This window comes from Penicillium griseofulvum (genome assembly GCF_001561935.1).
Source record: "Penicillium griseofulvum strain PG3 chromosome Unknown contig_84, whole genome shotgun sequence".
NCBI lineage: Eukaryota > Fungi > Ascomycota > Eurotiomycetes > Eurotiales > Aspergillaceae > Penicillium > Penicillium griseofulvum.
The window spans coordinates 2,181,092-2,205,467 of NW_024467475.1; the positions used below are offsets into that span (position 1 = coordinate 2,181,092).

The 24,376-nt window shown below is 48.3% G+C and overlaps 7 protein-coding genes across 7 annotated transcripts; 5 read left to right on the forward strand and 2 right to left on the reverse strand.

Annotated features, from left to right (window-relative positions):
• Positions 1-652: 652 nt before the first annotated feature.
• Positions 653-1,858, forward strand: PGRI_053400 (alpha/beta hydrolase; the record flags this gene model as incomplete). Its single annotated transcript, XM_040793053.1, has 1 exon — positions 653-1,858. The coding sequence occupies one exon, from the start codon at positions 653-655 to the stop codon at positions 1,856-1,858; it is 1,206 nt and encodes a 401-aa protein (XP_040645020.1).
• A 655-nt stretch (positions 1,859-2,513) lies between these two features.
• PGRI_053410 (uncharacterized protein) lies at positions 2,514-3,967 on the forward strand (the record flags this gene model as incomplete). The annotated part of the gene is made up of 3 exons (XM_040793054.1): positions 2,514-2,867; positions 2,945-3,536; positions 3,591-3,967. The coding sequence occupies 3 exons, from the start codon at positions 2,514-2,516 to the stop codon at positions 3,965-3,967; spliced, it is 1,323 nt and encodes a 440-aa protein (XP_040645021.1).
• A 566-nt stretch (positions 3,968-4,533) lies between these two features.
• PGRI_053420 (uncharacterized protein) lies at positions 4,534-5,844 on the forward strand (the record flags this gene model as incomplete). The annotated part of the gene is made up of 1 exon (XM_040793055.1): positions 4,534-5,844. The coding sequence occupies one exon, from the start codon at positions 4,534-4,536 to the stop codon at positions 5,842-5,844; it is 1,311 nt and encodes a 436-aa protein (XP_040645022.1).
• A 2,152-nt stretch (positions 5,845-7,996) lies between these two features.
• On the forward strand, positions 7,997-9,992 carry PGRI_053430 (uncharacterized protein; the record flags this gene model as incomplete). Its single annotated transcript, XM_040793056.1, has 2 exons — positions 7,997-8,954; positions 9,010-9,992. 2 exons carry the CDS (start codon positions 7,997-7,999, stop codon positions 9,990-9,992), a joined length of 1,941 nt encoding a protein of 646 aa, XP_040645023.1.
• Positions 9,993-11,011: 1,019 nt separating this feature from the next.
• PGRI_053440 (uncharacterized protein) lies at positions 11,012-13,488 on the reverse strand (the record flags this gene model as incomplete). Its single annotated transcript, XM_040793057.1, has 6 exons — positions 11,012-11,018; positions 11,099-11,962; positions 12,055-12,431; positions 12,814-13,195; positions 13,255-13,337; positions 13,384-13,488. The coding sequence occupies 6 exons, from the start codon at positions 13,486-13,488 to the stop codon at positions 11,012-11,014; spliced, it is 1,818 nt and encodes a 605-aa protein (XP_040645024.1).
• A 909-nt stretch (positions 13,489-14,397) lies between these two features.
• Positions 14,398-14,760, reverse strand: PGRI_053450 (uncharacterized protein; the record flags this gene model as incomplete). Its single annotated transcript, XM_040793058.1, has 2 exons — positions 14,398-14,503; positions 14,558-14,760. 2 exons carry the CDS (start codon positions 14,758-14,760, stop codon positions 14,398-14,400), a joined length of 309 nt encoding a protein of 102 aa, XP_040645025.1.
• Positions 14,761-19,442: 4,682 nt separating this feature from the next.
• On the forward strand, positions 19,443-24,134 carry PGRI_053460 (extracellular serine-threonine rich protein; the record flags this gene model as incomplete). Its single annotated transcript, XM_040793059.1, has 3 exons — positions 19,443-19,505; positions 19,563-19,745; positions 19,797-24,134. The coding sequence occupies 3 exons, from the start codon at positions 19,443-19,445 to the stop codon at positions 24,132-24,134; spliced, it is 4,584 nt and encodes a 1,527-aa protein (XP_040645026.1).
• Positions 24,135-24,376: the final 242 nt, after the last annotated feature.

The window sequence follows — 24,376 nt, forward strand, 5'->3', positions numbered from 1 at the left end:
CTGAGAGGAGCGGACCCCGGTATTTACGATACCTATGAGTACTCGGTCTATTGGTTGCCTTTTTTATGAGAACTTACATACGATGTCGAAGGCTACATATATTACCCAGAATATTTGATAATTCTGTGAAAATGACAATGTTTATACTGTGTTTCGGCGTTAAGAATTAATATTAGGGTTTTTATTTTATTTTATTTTATATTTCTTTTTAGAATCAGTTATGCAGCGGGGATAGGACAGATCACATCAGGGAGAGATGTCTCCCGTAGGCGCCGAGTCCAAAAGGCAGGGATGTTTGTGCACACACCTCCTTATCCAATCAATTCACCACAATAGGCGCTACGGTAGGTCGACTCCACAAGGCCAATTTCATTCCAGAGCGAGAAGCCCGAACAGACAAAAGAAATAAAATCACGCATCTATAAGTTATTGAAACAATACTCACCCTTATCATTGGTCTGGGGATCGCTTCATGCTAAAAGGGAACATATAGTGAAGGTCTTAGGAAGTACTTCTGTGGACATCAGACGGGTTAGCCCGCTCTTTTAGTGTGCTGCACCGCACCAGCCTGCCACCAGGTCAACTGTCAGCGTTCAAGATCCCCCTTCTCCTTTACTCATGTCTGATTCTCCCATTCCATTTTTGGCCCATTATGACAGCTAGCGATACAGCCGGTCCTTTCTTCAAATATGCATCAATAGCGCTCGCTGTTGTGGTTGGGTTATATGCGATCCTCTTAGGGTTACTCACCACGTCGGTATTCCAATCACATGTCGTTTATCTGCACGCCATTCAGATGACATGGTTCAAAGACCTTAATGTACCTGAAACCTTTAGGTTCCTAAGGAACCAGGTCACTCCGTTCTCCATTAAGACGCCGGACGGTGAACGTCTATACGCTTGGCATATTCTTCCCGTGGAATTATATCGCAAGCATCAAAGTTCTCTTGTCGAAGAGCCCGTGGGATTTTCAACAGATATCAAGTCTCGACTAGGATTTCAATTATTGCGGGAGGACCCCGACGCTCGTTTGATTCTTCATATGCATGGCGCTGGCGGAACCGTCGCGTCAGGTTACCGGGTCCCAAATTATCGTGCGCTGTCAGCAGGCAATCCAGGGAAAATCCATGTTCTGACATTCGATTACCGAGGATTTGGCAAGAGTACCGGGTCACCATCTGAAACCGGGCTCATCGTTGATGCACTAGCCATTGTGGATTGGGCAATGAATGTTGCAGGCATCCCTCCATCTCGAATTTTTATATTTGGTCAATCGATGGGCACAGCTGTGAGCATTGCTGTATCCAAGCATCTTGCTGTACAGAATCCACCAATAGTCTTCGCAGGCACGGTGCTGGTTGCACCATTTGTCGACGTCGCGACACTGGTCTCGACTTATCGAATTGCAGGAACCGTGCCAATTTTGTCTCCGGTTGCAAGGTTCCCTTTCCTCTTCAAATATCTTCAGCGATTCATTCGAGACAAATGGCTGAGCAAGGATGGCATTGCGCAATATATCCAAGCTAACGAGATGAACGGAGAGAAATACCGGATAACAATAATCCACGCCGAGGATGACTTTGACATTCCATGGCACCATTCTCAGCTTGTGTTTTGGCATGCGGTTAATGCTTCGATGCCAGCGGGGATCAGTTATGACGACCTTGAACAGAAGAAGCTTGACTCAAGAGCAGATATGGGAGCTGCTGGGTCCGTGGTGGAATGGAAAACGGGGAACGGGATCATTCGCGAAGAAATTTTGAAAACTGGATTGCACGATGTGATCATGGGGTACCCGGTGATAACAATGGCTGTGATGCGATTCTTTGAGGCGGCAGATCCATCATTTACCACCTAAGTCCAACCATCTACATAGACATTGCTTTTCTAAAAGAACTAATGAGCATAATGTACAAAACGAGTGGTGTTTATATGGTTCATTTACATACTGCTGATATATATATTTTGTGAGTTGTCCAAATGAATAGATAAACTAAAAACATATCGCTCAATAAATGAGATATACAAACAATGGAGGCATTTGATTAGATCTAATGATTTTGAAGACCGAGCTTTCTTCTTAATTCAAGAGTTCGAGGATGTTCGAGCCAAGTCCATAAATGGAGCCTGTGTGGCGGTGCTGATACGATGCGGGGGATGCCAAGCCACCGGTGATATCATCACGAGGAACAGAGCGCGCATGTGGGCAAAACAAAAGCTTGGTGTTGGCATGCTACTCAGCTAACTACAACATCTTCTGACATCGAATCATTTCATCTGACATATCACATAAATGCTAGGAAAAGTGATATATCACCAAAATACATAGCGCGCGCGTCCCCTTGCCTAGCACGCGCCCGCCTCGTTTCAGCCTTCTTTTTCGCTATCGTCTACATCCCATCGAGTAAACCGAAAGGTTTAAAGTCCACCTTGCTATCCTCACTATTTTGAGTGTCTCCAGTATGGCCATGCAGTATCTCAACCAAATAAAAAACCTACGGCGCTCGTCGCAAATGACCAGCGCTCCCAAGCCTGTCCTGACGCCGGAAGATGAAGCCTACCTACGCGAAGTTACCGCCCAGGTGGGATCTGAGCCCATCCCAACAGAGCAGAATGGACAAACCCTAACAGGAAGTGCTACCGGGGCGTCTCTACAACCTGCGATAAGCGAACCGCCCGAAAACATCCCTCTACCCACCTCTCCTGGAGAAGAGTTAGGAAAGGAGCTTGGGGAGGAGGGTAGGCAAGAACGGAGGAGCTCTCAGCCAACATTGGCAAGATCAGAGACACCAAAGTCGGAAGTCTCGAAACCTTCGCAGAAGAAGAAACGGTGGAGTACCATGTTTTGGAAGAAAAACACAGCGAAGGTTGGTGATTCATTTGTGTTTATTTTGGGATATTTGCATCTGGCTTGAGTCTGTACTAACATAATTCGCACAAATAGGCCAAAGACGCCCAGGACGAAGCCGCAACTCCTCCGACCACATCAGATACATCAACAGATGGGAAAGACACAGATAAAGATAAAGATGCCGAGGATATGACAGATATCCTGGAGCGATTGAACCTGGCAGCGGATAATAACCGGGTATTTTCGATCAGTGAAGAAACGCAAGAGCTTTTACGCAAGTTCAAGCTCATCTTCAAGGACCTGATCAACGGAGTCCCAACTGCCTACCATGATTTGGAGATGCTGTTGACCAACGGGAATCGCCAACTACAAGAAACCTATACAAAGCTGCCTGGTCCCATGCAGAAGTTGATCGAGAAACTTCCCGAGCGTTGGACAGAGACTTTAGCCCCAGAGATGCTGGCGGTTGCTGCCGACCGCGCTGGAAAGAGCGGTGTCAACATGGAGAACGTGGGTAAGGCTGCAGCAGCTGCAGAGAAGATGGGGCTCAATCTCCCAAGTCTAAAGGAACTTGTGTCGAAGCCAGCTGCTCTCGTAGGAATGCTACGATCCATCATGGCATTTCTGCGAGCTCGATTCCCTGCTGTTATGGGCATGAACGTGCTCTGGTCTCTGGCACTATTCAGTAAGTGAAGCATTACAACTAGTGCATGAGTATTTTTACTGATCATCCCATTAGTCCTACTCTTCGTGCTCTGGTACTGCCACAAGCGCGGACGCGAAGTCCGTTTGGAGAATGAGCGTCTGGTGACGGAAGAAGAGATCACTAAGCTAAATGAAAATACGTCCGAGGGTCTCATTCGCCCCACTGAGACTTTAACCACAACCGCACCACCGGGCGCTTCGTCGGATGAAATACGTGAAGGCGTGAGAAAGGTAGAGGAGGCCCGCGCGGCTTCTGTCGAACCTGCTGCCCCCGCAGAAGTGGGGAGCGAAAACCAACAAAGTACCCGGCCAGCGGCAGTTCCAACCCGGTCGAAATCTCGTTTGTCCATGTTTGGTCGAGCCAAGACAGAGCCTGTGCCTAGTAATGTTGCTCCTTATCCTGGCACTTGATTCCCCCTTTTTTTTGTCTGTTTTGTCCACGAGTAATGCTTAATCTTATTTCAATGGATGGAACCATGGTTGTCGATCTAATAAACCAAGGATCCTTCGATCTGACCCAGAATTGAGGGATTGTTAAATGAAACCTCTTTTGGAGATCACACCCATCTAAAGAGCTGAATTTATTTTATTTTAAATCTAATTAATGTGACTCGGCCTTATGGAGTACCAATGTCAGCTTTCATGCAGTTAACCGCTTTCCTTTCGTTAGCTTTCTTTTTGATAGGTCCTCTGCACAGTTGGTCTTGGCGATCTCCACTTGTTCCCTCTCCCGTCAAATATCCCGCGTTACTTTCTCTTGCTTCTTAGTGCTCACTGTTCCAGTGATAACAACCAACACTCATATTCCCTCAATAGCGATTATATCTGGCCGTGGTTGGGCCTTATATCATGCTGCAAATAAATATCGCCCCCACCTCGTGAATCCTAGCGTCTAGACACGGCACCTTCCTCGCCGAACATAAATACAAGTAACCATCTCTTTGCTCTCTCAAGAAACCTTACTAGCTTCCATCACCATGTTGCTTGACCTCCCAGAAGAGACTCTTCGCCTTATTGCGGAACAGCTGGGTCCCCAAGAAGATCGTTGTTCCCTAGTTCGATCATGTCGTCGGCTGTACACAGTTCTGCTACCAACTCTCTACTCCCGGGTTGTTCTTTGTGATGTTAGCACTCATACAGTCGGTCAAGTCAGCCGATTCTTCACTTCAATCGCGCGAAAGCCAGAATTAGCGAGAGCTGTGCGAGCTTTACGCTTGGAGGCTTGGGACACCGAGGCCGACACCGAGCACATCGACTGCCAATTTGAATATGATCCGCAACTGATCCGCAAAGTCGTCACTGGTACATGTTGGTCTAGCCAACCTTATACTCAGCTGCGACGTGGAAACACCGACGCTTGGTTAGCCTTGATCATCCCCCAGTTGAAAGGCCTCAGACAAATCAGCATATGCTACCCGTATGGGTCACAATATGTTGAGAAGATGTTTGTGAAGGCCGCCAGAGAGGATACCAAATCGTTTCGTCGTCTCAAGGACGCTTTCGCGGAATGGTCCGACTCGGAAAATTCCATCCGTGCAAGCTGTATGGAACCCTTCTTCAGATTCCCATCCATGCGCAGGATCGGAGGATCGTCCATGCTCGACTCCGGTCGTAAAGCGGGAGCACCCCGCATTAAACCTTACTCCGGAGTTACAGATATTGATCTCGACATGACCAACACTGAGTGTGGGTTCGGTGTCTGGCTTGAATCTTGCAAGGCTCTCAAGACATTCCGCCTGAATATTGGCGGTTTAATGATCTCAGATGGACCCGATATTGTATCGGCTCCTCTTCGAGAATCTATAGCCCTTCACAAATCAACACTAGAAGGGTTTTGGATCTGTGGCGAATCATATCAGGATCCCGATGAAGACGATGGATGGATGGGATCGTTTGCCGATTTCAATACGTTGAAATATCTACATATTTCTGTAGCAATGCTTGCTAAGCTTAACGAAAACTTTGAGCCCACGCAGGAATTCACAACGCTTTTGCCGCCGTCCCTTGAGACTTTGTTCCTGTGTCACTGCCACAATGAGCTGCTCGATTGGACCGTTGATCAACTCGAACGCTTGGTGACTTCCAATTGTCTTCCACGCCTTACTTCCTTGGGGCTTGAAGGTTGGGGACCTTCAGAGGTCGAGAAGAGTTCCTTGGAGACTATGCGCAAGCTGGGGGAGTTGGAAAAACGTTGTGCAGATATTGGTCTATACTTTGCTACTTCTATCGGCAGTCACAGAGCTGTTCCGAGCCATTTTGTTTCTCTTTGGCCTTGTGATGATTCTTGAATGGGTGTACTTACGCAAAATGACGCTGTCTGTCATCAGTGATGCGGGGTTCGGTTAGCTTAGTATAATCTAGCAGATCACTTCGGTTTTATCGAAAACGGTGTTGTACATATATGTAGCTGTATGGTCATATTACTTTGATATATTATGGGGCTAACGAAGATGAAAAATCCGGTTTTTGAGGCGTAAAGATCTGGATATATGGAACAATTTATGAGGTGGTGCTCTGTACTCTATATGTACTGCTAACTCCATGTTGACATATCATTACTCAATGGCTTTGATCTATCCCGACTTGTGTCGGAATCCGAGCTCAACACCGACATCACGTAAATTATACGTATAGAAAGAATGGAGTGGGGGAGGCTGCAAATAGATACCTCGGGATGACCATCGAAGTGGCCAGGTGGAGGTTTGATATCCCGGTGAATGATCCGCCTCAACTGAAAAGATGTTAGCGCTGGGAATATTGTTGGTACCCCCTGAGTAGTCTGATTGGTGTTGGGGGAGAGTAGAAAATTTCCCATCGCAGCCACTGCGGGGCAGAGAGAAGATCTTGCATGCTTCCGACCATCAGGTGACCGTCGTAGAGGGGCAAGAATGTACTCGAAAGAGAGAATCGGAAAGATCTTCCGTTATACATTCACTCCGATGAATCTCCGCAATGTTGTTTGTATACAGTAGAACATAAGTACATTCCAAAGTGTAAGGGCTATAGAGTTCCAAGTCCCCTCACCGATAGGAAAAAGATAAGAGAAGGGATATATCTCATGCATATTAGACGCCTTGGCCATGCTGTCCTTTTTACCGCCACTGATCCTTTTTTAGGCCATTTACTCCGTAGCCATTGGGGCAAAAATAACAAAAAAAAAAGCACGTTCCCGGCACACGGAAAAAAATGCCAAGCCGATCGGAATAGAGTAGAGCGATTTGCCACTCGAAAAACAAAAAGTGGCCGGATGTATGGCTCGAACCAATTAGATCTCAACGAAAATTTGGGTTAAGTCAAGTCCCAATACGAATATGATTCATCCTAAGATGTGTCATAAATAAATATGAAGAAAAAAAAAACTCTTGATCCGAGGATGAATCATCATCATGCAGCCCGCACGGGTCAGCCGCTGCACCGGGTATTCTAGTTTAACGTCCAATGCTGATTTTCTGATATTCCGTGTCAGCAAGTCAAAAGTTGACCTGTTTGGAATTTGCATGGGGAGAATTATGCCGAGTATCAATGACGTTTTTGTTTTGTTCGGACTCGACTCGGCCCCGGGATAAAATTCGAAAGCTCTAGGAATGGAAGACCAAATGGGAGCAAAATACTGCATAGGCAAATCAGAGTCAATACCACTATAATCTCAATGCAACACCTAATTTAAGAGTTTATGGCCCAAGTGGACATCAAAGTCCATCCATGACTTTCCTCTTGCGACTTTCGGCGATCGCTGATTGGTCTGAAAGAGTCGGTGAGCAGCGCCAACGAATAGGCGGTCGTGTTCTGCAGCCAATCACAAGTGTCCCCCACTTGCGGGAGAAAAAACGACCCATCATCCTTCCTTCTCTTCTTCCCTTTCTCATAGCATTCTCTAACTGATCTACTCCCCGGCTTTCTCTTTAAACTTATATTGAACCCCTCAATAAAGTAACTACACATACACTACATATCGTCAAGAATTCAGCCAAATGGCCTTCGTTGAGCTGTAAATGCCTCGCTGGGGAGCCTGTCCTGGCTCCCCAGTCCTGCAGCTCCGATCTTCAATTCTACTTGACGATATTTCTCTTTCGACGCCCCCTCTGAAGGCGTTGGAATTGCCCCCTAGCAAACTCCCAGAAGGAGCACTATAGCGTCCGCAACGGACTGCGGGTGCTTTCGTGGTTACGAAAAAAAAAACTTGGACTCCTCCCCTCCACTCCGCTTCTCCGATTACCTCCACTCCGTCCCACCTCCCTTCGACTTATCCCTTAACGTGTCCCTATTTTTGGACCGAACTACGACCCTCCTCTCTCTCAAGAACTATCTATCCCTTTTCCTTCCTGCCATCACTAGATCATCCTAGATCAGACCGGACCATTTGAACGACAAAAGCAAAGGACCAAAGAAGTCCGAACCTACAAAAACAACCCCTATTCATCTATCGATCTTTAATACAACATGCCACAGAGTGCATACTCTTCCAAGCGGGCACCCAAGAGTTCCGCCAAGAACGCTCACCCTCGCCCCTCAACCCCCGAGTCCAACATCATGCGGAGCCTCGATATGTCATCGAAGGCCAACCTGGCTAGAAAGTCAGCCAATGCCCAGTCATCCGATAGAAAAAGAAGAGCCTCATCATCATCAGTCTCAAGTGTTTCTTCAGTCTCATCCCTCGGGGATCTGAGTGACGAGGCAGATGATTCAGAAGAAGATGCAGATGATGAGCAAGAACCAGCAGTCCGGGCCCCGTCTTATGGTCGTCGCCGAGACAATAAGGCGGGGCGCCAACCCACAATCAACAAGAGAAGACGTGTCTTGAACGATGACAGCAGTGACAGCAGTGATGACAATGATGGCAATGACTCGGATGACAGCTCAGATGATGTGTATGCCGGTGTAGACTACATCACAGATGCCGAAGATGAAGACCAGGATGTCGAGAAGTTGGAAGAAATGATGATCGTGGAGTCTGAAAAAACCCACCGCCCCTTGCCTAGTGATGGGTTTGCCGATGATCAGTGGGCTATCAACTCCTTCGACGATCACATGTTCTTACCGGCAGCATCTTTCTTCGACGAAGAACACCTTTACAGTGCTATGGACACCTTTGGAGAGCCTCAGGTGACCAGCGAGGCCGCTGAGACACCAGTGGCCCGGCGAGTTCATTTCGAGGAGCGATCCGATTCGTCCTCTGATAGTGATTCCCACAGTGACGACGATATTCCCGGTGACTTCCTACAACAAGACAGCCTGGACCCACAATTGCGTCGTATGATCGAAAACGACAACGAAAACTACCAGAGAAATACCCGCCGGCAATCTGAAGAGATGTTTGGCGATGCCGACTACGGTCATGGAAGCATCTACCACGTTGAGTCCGAAGGATCTTCCGAGGGCAGTTTGAGTGGTTACGAAAGTATGAAATTACTCATTTGTGCTTCGTTCTGGCTTTTGCTAACCCCTTTAAACAGGCGACGATGGTGACACCACAGACGAGGATCTCCCCCCACCAGCAACTATCACCCACCCCCGGTCCCTGCTCCGCCGGGACTCTTCGGATTCTTTGGCCCCCGTGGACGAGAAGAGTGACTGTGTCCCCCGCCGCCGCGGGCCTATCATGGGAACCTTCGTAGCAGACCCCCACAAGCCAGTAGCTTTGGTCGACTGCACTGGCAAGCATCTCGTCATCATTCCTGCATATGCCTCCTCTCGTCACGACTGGCTGGACTCCGCCGCCAACAGTATGCCCGGAACTGCCAACACCAGCCCTCGCCAGACTACACTTCACTTGGTTGACGAGAGCGACACCGATGCACTTGCCTCGCCGAATCAGCTTGATTTCAGCCCAATGCTGGCTTCGAGTGCCAACCTCATGATGACCGCTCTTGGCAACGATCTCACTCCGGGAGGCCAGGTCATGGGTCCCCCTGAGGCATTCTACCCTTCTCAGGACTTCACCATCGACAGTTCGTTCGAAGAGGACGAAGAAGACGATCCAGAGGCTGCTCTCAACGTCGATGACTTCATCGACTTTGGCAATGGATCCTCCGATGAAGATGAGGACATGGAGAAGCAGTTTGATGATGCCCGGATCTCCCCGATGGCCGGTCCCTTTGCCAAGTCCATGGGCACACCTACCCCCACTCGCAAGTCTGAGTTGCAGAACAACGAAGAGCGCTTCCTCAATCACCTGGACAAGGGTATCGTCACTGCCTTCCGTCGCAACCACAACCGCTACCAGGCGCTCCTCCGTCTCCCCCAGCATCGCGAGTTTATGCCCGCCAATTCTCCCGCGCGTCCTGCCAGTGTATTTAGGCACGCCAAGAACAACGACCAGCGAACTCCCACCCGCAAGCGCAAATCGAGCAGCATTGCAGGTGGCGAGGCTGTGCGCCGCAAGCTGATGGATGCCCAACAACGTCGCTCCCAGCACCACATCACAGCACCTCTCTGAGGTCTCACGATTGCACGACATCTGGATTTCCAAGATCATACGATAACCACGGCCGCAATTCATTCTATCTGTTTCTAGTCACTGGCAGACTCGACTATTGGGGTCTTTTGCCTTTGGCCATATCGACCTTGCATGGAGCATACAGGCTCTTTGCACCCGTCGTATTGCATCTTGCCACTAAAATCTCGTGAAGACTAGACTACCTTCTAGTGATTTAAGGTAGATCTGCCATGCGTGTAGTTGGCTTGTGAAAGATCGACATTGGTTCTCAGAACCCAAAACCGATCGTTTATGAGATTTGAAGCTTGCTAGTCATTCTTTTTCATTTTCATTTTATTTTGATTATCATGTCATATCTACTGACTGGTCATTTTTCTCCCTCGTCTGTCGCGGGGTTGGCGATACCTTTGGATTTGTGGAGTTGAAAATTTGTGGGTTTGCGTTTTAACGAGTGATGGACCAAGTTGCTGTTTACATTTACCTTCACATCAATATCAAAAACATTCGAAAATTTTATTACATTCTCTCGCTCATTAATATTCAACCTTGGAATGAAGCTCAGACTTCAAATTGATGTACATCCCCCACATGGGGTCCACTTAAACCTTAATTAAGTGATCTTCCAAGGTCCGCAATTACTTAATCTATATCCCGTTCCCCTGTCCTCGATATCACCAAAGAAGCTATAACCTTCACTACTGCTATAACACATTTGGAAAGCCGAGAGTCATGAAAGTCCTGCCTTGATTCTTGAATCTAAGAGCTCAATCTATGTGGTATTAACAACAGTCTTCAGTACCGGCCTCAACTACTATCTCAGCTTCACTAACACAACCAAGCCAATGCTCAACTCTTTCAGCTCGAGCACCAGCAGTAGAATCATCAGACTCATGTTCATCCACCTCCTCGTTCTTATCTCTCCCAACCACAACCCACGAATGCTGATATATCCCCTTTTTATTAGCCGGAATACCATCCATCCGAAGCCAGCAAAATATTCCCGAGTAGGATTACTCATTCTACGATCTGAGTACACATCATACTCACAATCCTTCGGTATGGCAGGAAGATCCGCAGAAGTAAGCCCCGGTTGACAAGATACACACCTAGAAACAGTCGCAGCCTTAGATGAATAATTGGACGTCGAAAGCAACGGCGAAAACCGCGCCCCCACACCCGTATCCTCAACCCTCGACCCATCCCCAAGCTCCCAAGACCAACCCTCATATTCCAAAACATGACATCCACAGCTCAAATGCTCCCGAAGCAATATATCCGTCTCACAGACCCGGGCCCTCCCAAACGGCTTCCACGGCCAGACAGTAACATATCCATGATTATACTCCCCATCACTGGGCGTCGCAAGAAGAAGCAACCGACACTCATCATCTCGCTGCACAAACTCCGCATCTTTATCATAGATACGAGGCGGCTGTGTCAAAAACGTAGTCCTAACACCCATCCACGCCTCGGCTTCTAGAACAGGCGCTATCAACCCCTGCTCGCTGTGTTTCAGGTATATGCTACTCGTACCCATGATCGCAGTGCCGAGCCAGAGGCTAGCTACGCGTGGCCCGCGTGCTGACAGACCGTTGAGAAGACGGGGGATATCGCCTTGTTTCACGATTGGGTTTATAACTGCGAAGATCGCATTTGTCCATGCACTGACTAAATTGCAGGGGATGTCGGCGTTGAAGAAGATGCTTTTCATTGCTGGAATTGTTGTCATGCACATTTTGCTGCTTAGGGTCATGTAGTATGGGAGAAGGTTTTCGTGTTCGGAGATTAGAGATGAGATCGATTGCGAGCTTGTTGGGGAGTGGTAGGTGACATTTTTGGTGGGTTTGGGATTAGGAGGGTCGGTGTCTTGCGGAGGAAGACGTCGCGGGTGAAAAATTATGCTGATAGTGCTGCTGTGCATTGTGCGTAGATGTGGTGGTGGTTGCAGAAGCGGGTGAGGTATTGGAAGGCTGTTTTTGATGATGGGGGGTTATAGGTTGTTGACTCGAGGGGAAGTTTTTGTTTAGTTCGCATTGAGATCGATCCTTCTAATGAAACAGACCATGGCGAGATGAATTTGTCGGACTCGTATTCCATGGATATGTCCCATGCTGGTGTTCCGGAGAGTATAGCGTTCCACCACACGATCTCGGCTTCGCTTGCGTCCGGAGGCAGGTCAACCTCAATAACCTCTATTTCTGGTTCTTTGGGCCCTTGGCGGGCTTTAGGTGAGTACTCCGTTGAACACTGATGTGCTTCTGAGCGATCGAGCAACTCTACCCATTTCGCCGATAGGATGTATGCCCAAGCCAAGAACAAGACAGTGATGTAGTTTCCCTCGTCATAACCGGAGATACCACGCACACCTGGCCATTCGGATAAAGGGGCATCTTTGGAGAGCTTCACCTCTTGGGCTTCTGCAACACCTATGGGAAGGCCCTACGGCATGACCTTAGGCGGGGTGATGCAGTTCGCACCAGCTCTGGATGTTCGCCATCTGGACTGTCCGTTTACCTCAAGCTCGCCATAGCGCTTTTCACAAGCAAAGGAGAATACTTCGTACTCCGTATACTTATCACAGTTGTCTGGAGAGGAAAAATCTTACTCTTCCAAGCAAAGATATCTATTGGTTTTATATCGACCTGGATACTATAAGGCAACTGACATGCGAGGATAATAATAAGACCAAAGATGTCATGTCACGCACTATATATATCGGAACATAGAATATCTGAGCATAATGCTCAGATATGGTGGTCTTTTTGGCCTAGTTTGTAACTCGCCAGCCCAGGGGCAGGTTATAACAGCGAACCGCTCAAACCACCATGAACTCAAACACCTCTGGCCCGAACATATCAAGCCCCATTGGTTTGCCACTGTTCCCTTGCCAGACAAAAGAGCCCTTAGCAGGAACCTCTATCCTCATTCTAACTGGTCCTTTCACAAAAAGAATTTCGTTTGGCTGCAGCTTCCGCATAACGGGTCGGGCCTCCAGCATGGCGTCTTTCGGTAAATCCTGAGGGTAGAGCATGAAAGTTACTCTGGTTTCGTCGACGTTCGAAAGATCTCGAAAGGCAGACACCGCATGACGAGTTGGGTGCGCAAGCCTAGTGCCCCACGTTGAGTGGTCCTTGAGAGAGAGAACGATCACAGGACCCTGACGAACGAGAAAGTCAACTTCGCCTATCGCCTCATTGATTTTTCTAGAAAACTAGTATTTGTCAGTCTTCGTTCAATAACTAAAATATTTTATCAAACTCACCGCGTCGCTTTCCTCGGCCCCGCATCGCAAAAACCGCCCACATATATCTGGATCCCCTCTCCCATAGACGAAAGGACCTTTTTCTATTTTTGGTCTTGAATGTAGAGACCGCTTTACCTCTGGATTTACTTCGGCTCCGTCAGAGGAAGCTGAGAACACGACAAAGCCAGTGATTTCCATTTCCGATGGATCTTGCTCATTGTAACGAGGCGATATGATCTGCGCTGTTGTCATCTTTGCGTTCCTGTACCGGGCTCAAACAAGTCTAGCTTGATCGAGAATAGTCGTAATTGAAAACCGTGGAGAATGGTAGGGAGGCGAGACAGCGAGGCGTCGAGCTTTATATCTTTGGCACGTTTAAACCGAAGACTTTTCAGGCTCTGGCTATTTAGCAAGCTCCTATGTCACCCACCTATGATGCAATTGCACTCTATATAGAATATGCCTTTTTGAGGACACCTTCAGTTGCTTTTGATAGCAGGTGTGAATGAACTATGGTATTCTCCTTCATAAGGTCTCTAAAAGAAGGCGACGATCAACATATACAGTTATTGGGACAATATGCAAGGCAAATATTAGACAAATTCATTGATTATTCTCGGCTAGTTTTTCGCATATGTCCGTGACGAGCATGTCACAGACTTGGACTGTGAGTGCTATTGCCTTTACTATACATGCACCCTTGACCTAGAGTCCAATAGGCTTATTTCTGGCAACAAACACAGATCAAGGTCATGCACGTAAAGACAAGATGTTTAAGCAACTTCACGGACTTGAAGACGTCGCAGCAAAGGGACGTAATAAGCTGCATCCAAATCGCTGCTGATTAGTTCCTGGGCGGATCAACTTTTTCCAAATTGGCCAGGGATGCATGGCGCGATTGTCAAAGATGCAAATCTCTGCTTATAGAATTGAATTGCGGAATGCTAAACACTAAATGATAAAAAAGAGTGCATTCCAATTCTCTATACCCTAGCTAAGGCTGGCTGTGTTGAACAGCCGTTCTTCTCATGCTTTGAGACTTCCAATGCCTCGCCATTTCATCTATTCCAACTTGATTGTTACTTGGTCTTCAGTGGCCACTCCTGAGCGTATCGCGATCACTTCCCACGCCCCAATGAAACCTGCACTTCTTGAGTGAAGTTATTCCACAACAAGATGTTTTTTTGCTATGACGACACCATTCCCATCCATCTCCACTGCAGTAAAATGCCTGCGGTTGTCAGATTCACTCGCATGAGGAGTCCCCCTATTGACAAATATTAGATATTAGAACTGTAAGATGAATTAATTCTAAACTTACTGAAGAGAAACCATATCAGTCTCCGGTTTTAGAGATGACAGTTTCTTCTCAGAAGTTGCCTTGAACTTCGCTTGAAATTCTAGGCTGAGATATGGTCTGTTCCATGCATCGGTTCTATCCACGTATCCGACCTTCGCCATTCGTGCGCCCAAAGAAAGGATGCCGATCACCTTAGTTGAGATAACTTTAGCATTGGATGCCATGTTGTTGGAAAGGTAGACCTTAGGTTTTCGTATATTGTTTCGCTGAATACCGAGCGATTGATGAACCAGTCAGATGGCCTTTATAGATTTTTGACCTACTCTCGCCATGTTGAACTACATTGTTGACTTAAGTTGGATGAAGCACGATAAATCCGTGTTGCATAATGGAGGTACCAGGGAAATTGGGCAAAGACACTGATCTGTCAACTAAGGATATTTCTTTATTATTGCTGAACCAATAATGTGCTTGAAAACCACGACTGGTCATGGTTCTCTTGCCCTCAATTGGACGTTCGCAAAGTGGGGCCGTGCGGCCCCCGGGGCCTCCACGCCCAAGTGGATCGTTGCCATCGCCATGTCCACGGGTGTGGTAAAAATGTTAAATAATTACATAATCCTAGCATCCATGGATCATCTTTTCCACAGGTACAAGACTCTTTTATCAATCATGCCTGAGGTAGAAACATGATGCAAACTCTGCAAACTGTATAGATTCACAACATAAACGTCACATAATCAGATCACATTCCCAACCTAGCATCATGCTAGCTTCTCGAGTATTCACTCGGACAACTCCGTTGTTTGTTTCAACAAAGCATTCATCTCCAACCACTGTTCTACCGTCAAAGTTTCACGTTCTGTATCTAAGTCGACATTCTTTTTATCGACAACGGTATTCTCAGATAGCTACCACTTTGCATGAAGAGCCATTTCCGTTAGGGACAGTGTTCAAGAGTGATTCCGGACAGATATTCAAGATCGAAGAAATACTCGTTGATCGCAGAAAGCCCCTTCTATGCGTATATCGTGCGAGGTAAGTGCTAAAATCTAGCCACCTGCGGCATCACTGCTAACTAATATGGATGACGGAAAGCGCAGATAAGCTCAACTTTATTGCAAAAAAACATGATACCCGGGGAGTTTGAGTATCAACTGAATTTGCAAAAAAAACTGGCATCTTGCCACAATGTGCGAACGGTAGTCGACACTATCCGGGACCTTGATTTATTTATCTACCCCTTTCTTGCGGGAGATTTACTTCGTCTAAGCCAGAGATCGCTGAATCGGGAATCAAGAATTCACATCCTCCGATCAGCTTTACAGGGACTAACTTATATGCACGACCGGGGGATTCTTCACAATGGAAAGCCTAGACACCGTTTAATACCAAGTCTCTCACAATACTAACTTATTTTTATAGATATCAAACCTAGCAATATCTTGGTCGACCATGACGAGAGTACGGAGGGTCAATTAATAGTCAAAACTGTTCAAATATCAGATCTCGAGGATACGGTCTTTGTCCCACCAGGCAAATGGCTAAGAGGTCCCCTCTGCGGTAATGCTATGTGGAGGAGCCCTGAAAGCTGGTGCCGATCTCGTCAGAACCAAGCCTCGGATATATTTTCTTTCGGGATTGTTGTACGTCTTGTCCTTCTTACTCTTGGTCCCTACTGAATACCTAACAATGTCTTTAGATAATATATGTTATGCTCAATGAGATGGTATTTCGCATAAGCGATTCCCAACTTACTGCGGCGGACTCTTGGCGCTACATTCTCCAAAGACATGTATCATATTTTGCCGACGAAGAAGATCTCAATGGTTTCCTGGAGCATATAGTAGAAGACAATCCTTTTCATGAGCGTTTCATCTCTATTGCTAGGAACTTTACTTCGGATACTCCAAGACAACCTTTCGGGTGTTGGGAGTATGTGGATCAAGATCTCTGGGATTTAGTGTGCAAAATGACGAACTTAGACTCTACGAAAAAGATCACTGCAAGGCAGGCGCTTCAGCACCCTTGGTTCATGTCGAGTTAAGAAAACACGTGGTGGAACCTGGAACAGCCGCACTTGCATGGTGTTCGAGATTTCAATATTCGGATGCCCACTATGTTGCTAAACTAGACGGGACTGTCAGTGTCCCAGCGATTTCAGAGATATCGAAGGGCAATCCATGCCGCGTTTTTGTGCACTTTCCTTGTTCCATAAAGCCAATAATTATCTGACGCTGCTGTTCATGACCTGTTTATATTTTCTCATTGATAGTATCAACTTTCATATAGTCGTGAAGGGCTCGCAGAAAGAACTTACAGGCCATGGCACGGCCCGCCATATCGCAAAATTGCAGTCGAGTATTCAATATTTGCATCGAATAGAAACTATCATCCGTTCCAAAGTCGAACATCTGATAACCCTGCACCATCGCCCCGACACGAGGTTAGTGAGCACGGATCGTTATTAAGACGCAAAACAACGATAGAGCGCCTCATGCCATCGCTTCTCCCTTACATAATAGTCACCGCAGACAACTCACTTCCACATAACTACTGCCGTTCGAGCCATGTCTGGCACAATCTCGTTGGACATACGTGGGAACAGAATTGATCCTTTGTCTCAAGCCAGAAACACGATAGCCGATGCGGAAGTGCGGCATCAGCGGCCAGGGTTTATTTAAAAAAAAAGACCTCTATCGACTGTGCCGACGACCACCGCTTTGGCACTAATCTTCGCCCTAGTGATCTTGTGGGCGTGCCTAATTAATCGATTGGATCTGCATCGAAACGCCTTACAATTTATGCATCATATAGCCTTTCTCCTCTTATTCGCCGCTAATTTTGAGTCTTTACTAAGAGTAGGGGTTTGTACATAAGGCCTCCTGAAGTACGTGGACTGTGCGGGAGTGGTCTCTGATTTGTCTTTCTGTGTGTATTGTAGTACGGCTCTGTTGTTACAACCTGCCCCTGGACTGGCGAGTTACACACTAGGCCAAAAAGACCACTATATCTGAGCATTATGCTCAGATATTCCAGGCTCCGATATATATAGTGCATGACGTGACACCTGTACAGTCTTAGAATCAAAGATTCAAGCAAAGGAAAATAAGTTATAGCGTAGTATTCCACAGGCGCTAAAAATCTCATTTTGTGGATATATTTAGTTGAGCGTTTCACATTAACCCCACATTATTTTATTCAATTCTGCAGAAGCCGTCGACGCGCCGAGACATGGAGATTATTTATTTTATTTCCAGAATCTAATCTAAAAAAAAACATAAGATTAGTGCGAGTGTGGTTAAAGGGATATCGGGGCTCTTATGCCCAATGTTGCGGAGTTAGTTAGCCCAGAAGAAGAGCTAAGCTAGGCATTAGACGGACTTAAAAGGCATCCATTGCATGTCTAGAGGATAGAATTGAAACGCTTCGAAACAGGAATCTCGAGTTGTTTACTCCATACGGAATACTCCGTGGACAAATAATATATGCTATACTCCATAGGGGACAGGTTAGTTGCCGCTGGGCTTTTTTAGTGTTCACCTAAATCAAGACTCAGAGGTGAGACGGAGCGAATGGTTCAGGTACCCGTCACTCTCCGTGCCACTATCTGCATTGTTCGACCTTCCAGGGAGTGACTCCTTGGGGAAAAAAGAAAAAAGAAAAGGAAAAAAAGAAAAAAGAAAAAGTCGCTTTCATGCGACCAAAAGCACCGTTGGCCCTAAAGTACTTGAAAGTACGCCATAATCTCGCGCTGATTCGTCGACCCCGGCGCTTCGAAGACGCATGCAACAGAAGATCAACAATAATAAGCACATATGCATGGAGAAAGTGGGCGCCAAATGGGCGACACGCTAAAGGGGGTTTTTTTTTTCTTTGACCGATCGCATTATTTTGGATTATTTTGGATTCTTTGTTTTGATTAGGTGACACTCGTAGTTCATGTCAAAGGATTTCAAGCTAGTAAATGATAGGGAAGACTCACGTGGATCATTGTATCCTGACCCTGAAGACCTTCCCTCTTGACGGCCTGCAGGTGTCCGTGCCGATCAAGCGCCTAATATCTAGTATGCTATTTTTACTCTACCATGCTCATTGGCTGGCCAATTTATAATCGTCAGAAATCTCATGAACCGTTGCTGAATGGGATTGGAACCACCCCACAGGCGCCCTGGTCAATGGCCCCAGTCTGCAAGCTCTGACTGGCTCCTCTCCAGTCCCTTGAGGTCCATCATGCACTAATCGGCGCCGAACTCTAGATGTATCCTAAGCTCGCTCTCTTTTCAGCCACTGCCGTTTCATCTGTACCTTGAGATTCTTGCCGATTGGAGAAATGTTCGCTTTTTCTGACGAAATGTCTTACCTATACTTGACGCCAGGGTACTTTGTTTGGGTCAGCAGAGGAATGCTTGCTAGCTGCAGCCGAGCTCTTTGTCTGCAGAAGTTCATGCCATAGCCTGGGTTGGGCGATTGTTTAAAGACCACGACTTTTCCCAGATCCTTGACCTTCTTTCATTCTAGTCATTGTTTTATTTCCTTTTGGCTTTTTGGCCATCTTGGTTCGTCTCCAACCAAAGACGCTCGCTCAAGGATACCTATTTCCTTGTCCCACCCTCTTTCGTTTGATATTGGTTCAGTTTCATTGGGGCCTTTTTCCTTGTTTCCCATCAACAATACTAATATAGAGACTCCCTACTTCGCTGCCTAAATCCTACAATTGTGGCTTATATCTCAATATCCATTGAGGCCTAGCCTTGGACATCGCAGCCTATCTATCCCAGACCTTTATATCACTCCATCTTTGTTTCTTTCATCCATACTTCTTCTCTCTTCTTTTTTTTTCATTCCATTCTATCTTCGTTTTGCGTCCCACTTCACCGTCACTCGTTGCTGCTACCCTTCCACAATGAAGATCACTTCAGCTATTGTGTTTTTCTCTCTTCTGGCTTCTGGCCAAGCCACCGGAGTGGTATGCCCAAACTCATATCTTGTCGTCTTTGATAAATGCTAACTCAAATTCCTTTAGTACTGGGGCTCCGAGAAATACTACTCCAGCCCGGGTAGATCCCCTAACAAGTGTAATGACTACCAGCACAAAGGTTTCAGCTGGACTGACCTTGCGCCTGGTTCATTCTCCGACTATGGCGGCTTCTCCTTCTCTGGTTTCACATGCGGAAATGGCTTTGGTTCCAGCCTTGGCAAGCGTGGCGTAAGTTATCCATTTCTATCTTTCATCTGCACATACTGACTATGACTATAGACCCAGAAATGTATCTCTGGTACCGTATCCAAAAGTGGCTCCGACTCCGGTTCTTCGGCTCCATCGTTCGCCGGCACGGACGAGACCGGCTTCTCTGTGACCAACTTCCACCTTGCCACCGAGAAGGATACCGAATTGTACATTATCTACACCATGCCGGATGGATCGACCTGCAAGAACACCGCTTCTTGCAACTCTGCTGGTACCGTGGTCAACAATGACCAGTGTGGTGGTGCTAAGTCCGTCCACTTCGAATTGCCTGAGGATAGTAAACTTGAGAGCTGTGGTTTCGGCATTTACAGCGTTGCCTTTGACTGTACTCCTGGCTCTACAACTACTGCCCCTGCACATTCCATCACTCTCCCTATCAATCCTGTTAGAAGATTTATCGATATGCCTTCGACCGGTGTTGCAGATTCGTCTGTTCCTGCTGATCCCAGCTCCACCGCGGTATCTTCGACCTCTGTTGAAGGTTCATCTGTCCCTGTTGATTCCAGCTCTATCATTGTGTCTTCGACCTCAGTCCCAGGATCCTCTGTGCCCGCTGATTATAGCTCTGCCACTGTGCCTTCGAGCTCTGCCCCAGGTTCATCTGATTCCAGCTCTGCTGTTGCGCCTTCGACCTCTGCTCCAGGTTCGATTGTGCCTGCTGATTCCAGCTCTAGCGCTGTGCCTTCCACCTCTGTTCCAGGTTCGTCTGTGGCTGTTGATTCAAGCTCTATCATTTTGCCTTCATCCTCAGTCCCAGGATCCTCTGTTGCTCCAGTTACCACTCCGCCGGGAAGTACTGAGTCTGTTAGCTCCAGCTCTATCATTGCCCCTTCAGGCTCTGTAACGGGCCCTTCTACTGGTCCAGTCACTACCACAGCGACAAGCACACCCCTTCGGATGACTACATCGACTGTGTACACCACAAGTTTGATCACCATCACTAGCTGTGCTCCAACTGTCACCGATTGCCCTGCTGGATCAGGCTCGACCACTGTGATAACTTCTACCATCGCTCTTTCCACTACGGTCTGTCCCGTCACCGAGACTACACCTGTCGCTACGAACTCGCCATCTGTACCTGCTGTCCCTGGCTCCAGCGGTGTTCTCCCTGAAAGCTCCTCGGCTGGTGTGCCTCCTTCCAGTGGCACATCCGAAACGACATCTTCGATTTCAGGATCTTCTTCTATTCCATCTACTGCCAGCGAGACACCCGCTGGAACTGGGACGCCAATTGTATCGATACCTGTGATTCCTTCTGCCTCCACTACGGCCGGCACCCCAGCTGGAACCTCAGGCCCTTCGACTCCAGCGATCACTAGCACTCCAGTCCGGATGACTACCTCGACTATATACTCCACCAGTCTGGTTACTGTCACCAGCTGTGCCCCCGAGGTTACCAGCTGTCCAGCGGACTCGACCGTTGTAGTCACTTCGACTATTGCTGTCTCGACCACGGTCTGTCCTGTCACCGAGACTACTGCTACCGCTACAGAATCGTCATCTGTGCCGCCTGCTACCCCGGGCCCTAGCGGTGTCCTCCCTGGAAGCTCCTCGGTTGGTGTTCCTCCTTCCAGTGGTACATCAGAGACCACATCTTCGATTCCGGGGTCTTCTTCTATTACAATTACCGCAAGCGAGACACCCGCTGGAACTGGGACTCCCATTGTATCGATACCTGTGATTCCTTCTGCCTCTACTACGTCCGGCACTCCAGCTGGAACCTCAGGCCCTTCGACTCCAGCGATCACTAGCACTCCAGTCCGGATGACTACCTCGACTATATTCTCCACCAGTCTAGTAACTGTCACCAGCTGTGCCCCTGAGGTCGTGAGCTGTCCGGCGGATTCGACTGTTGTTGTGACTTCGACTATCGCTGTATCGACCACGGTCTGTCCAGTTACTGAGACTACTACTACAGCTACAGACTCGCCATCTGTGCCTGCTACCCCGGGCCCTAGTGGTGTCCTCCCTGGTAGCTCGTCAGTCGTTGTCCCTCCTTCCAGTGGCACTTCCGAAACCACATCTTCGATTTCAGGATCTTCTATTCCATCGACCGCAAGCGAGACACCCGGTAGCACTGGAACTCCTACCGTGTCGATCCCGGTGATTCCTTCTGCATCATCCACTACGGGCGGGACTCCAGCTGGAACCTCTAGTCCTTCTATCCCGGTGATTCCTTCGGCCTCCTCTACTACGGATGGAAGCTCTGCTGGAACCCCCGGTCCTTCGACCCCGGCGATTACCTCTCCAGTCCAGATGACTACCTCGACTATATACTCCACCAGTCTGGTAACTGTCACCAGCTGTGCCCCCGAGGTTATCAGCTGTCCAGCGGACTCGACCGTTGTAGTCACTTCGACTATCGCTGTCTCTACCACGGTCTGTCCTGTCACTAAGACTACTGCTACCGCTACAGACTCGCCATCTGTACCTGCTACTCCGGGCCCCAGCGGTGTTCTCCCTGGCAGTTCGTCAGCCGGTGTCCCTCCTAGTGGCACACCCGTTCCGATATCCTCGACTTCGGATTCTTCTGTTTCCTCGACTACGGGCCAGACCCCTGATGAAACTGCGACTACCACCGAGTCGATCCCAGCGACTACCTCTGTTTCCACTACTGACGGGTCTCCCGCTGAAACTGCGACGACTACCACCGAGTCGATCCCAGTGGTTCCTTCTGTTTCCTCCAGTACTGTCGAGACCCCTGCCGGAACTTCCGGTCCTTCTACCCCAGCGATCACTACTCCAGTCCAGATGACTACCTCAACTGTGTACTCCACTAGTTTGATCACTATCACCAGGTGTGCCCCTGAGGTTGTGAGCTGCCCAGCGGACTCGACCGTTATAGTGACTTCGACCGTCGCTGTCTCGACTACCGTGTGTCCCGTCACTGAGACTACAGTTGATGTCACGTCCACATCTCCGCCCGCAGGCCCAAGTCCAAGCGGCGTCTTGCCAGGTAGCTCCCCGGCCGGATCAACTCCCCCCAGTGCCACTTCAGCTACTTCTACGACGGTTGAATCACCTCCTCCCACTGGCACTCCGACTGCTTCCACTTCGGCCGTGACCTCGGTGGTCTCATCCCCTGCACCTTCATCTACTGCTGGCACTCCCACAGCCCCTAGCGAGGCTACTACCACTGTCGTTACTTGGGAAACTGTCACTACCTGCCCGGTGACTACCACTATTACCTCTGGTTCCTCTACTTTTGTGACTACTACAAGCACCATTTCAACTGTTACTATGACTACGACCTCGACTATCTGCACTGAGTGTTCCGCTACCTCCACTCTCTACCTTCCCAGCTCTGTTGCTCCTGGAAGCACTCCCGCGCCCTCTGAAACGGGTGCTACTACCACCACTGCCCCCACGGTCCCTGGTGCCACCAGTGTCGTGTCGTCTAGCGTTGGTGTCAGCTCTACAGCAACTATTCCCGATGGTGCCACTACTACGGCTGTGACTTACGTGACCGAGACAACCTGCCCCGTGACTAACACCGTCACATCGGGTTCTTCCACCTTCGTGACCACATCCAACACAGTTTCCACAGTGACCCTCACCACCATCTCAACTATCTGTACCCAGTGCTCTACTACGATCGCTACCGCCACCACTGCCACCGAGACTCATGCTCAATCTACAGGCAGCAACACCCCAGCAATCCCAAGCGGTGTTTCCCCGATCCCAAGCCCAGCCCCCTCATCTCCGTGCCCAAATACCGTGCCCCAGTGCATAAACACCTGGCTCACCCTCGCCCCTAAATGCAAATCCAACAGCGACGCCTCATGCTTCTGCCCTAACACCGACTTCACCACCAAAGTCATCTCCTGCATCCAAGCCTGGGGTGCATCCAAGGAAGAGATCCAATCCGCTCTCTCCTACTTCACCGGTATCTGCGCAACCTGGATCCCCAAGAACCCAGGAATCATCACCGCAATCCCCTCAACTATCACCCTGATCCCAACAGTTCCTCCCGTCCCAACATCCGGCGGAACCATCACCCCCAGCGCCGTCATCCCCATCACCTCAGCCCCCACCATCCCCCGCACAACAATCACCTACTCAACCTACACAATCACCGTCCCGCAAGTCAGCTTCGTCACAAACACCGGCTCCACCGCAGGCCCAACAGTCGGTCTCGTCCCGGCTGGTCCCGGCGCTACCCCAGTACATACCAGCTGGATTCCGGCGCGCGCATCATCGACCTTGATTACCTCAAGCGGGTACGCGTACAGCAGTGGAAGACCCTGGGCCAGTGCATCGCCGGTCTTCAACTCGGCCTCGACCTTGTCGATCGCGTCTAGTCTGGTGCTGGTTTCTCTCGCTGCTTTCTTTAGCTTGATCATGTAAATGCGTTTTTCTTTTACAAATATGCACAGTGCGAATTGATTTCGTTTTGCTTGTCTTCCTGGCCCTGGAATGGTTCGAAACTTGGCTGGGAATTGACGCTCGTCCATAGGGACTTTTTTGTATTTTATTATTCACTCCCTAATGAATGCGATAGATTTCGCCTATTTCTTGGAATATGCGTTTAGTTGTAGTTTTTGTAGTAGAATCTTCATTAAATGTTATACATAGGGCCCAGTTTATAG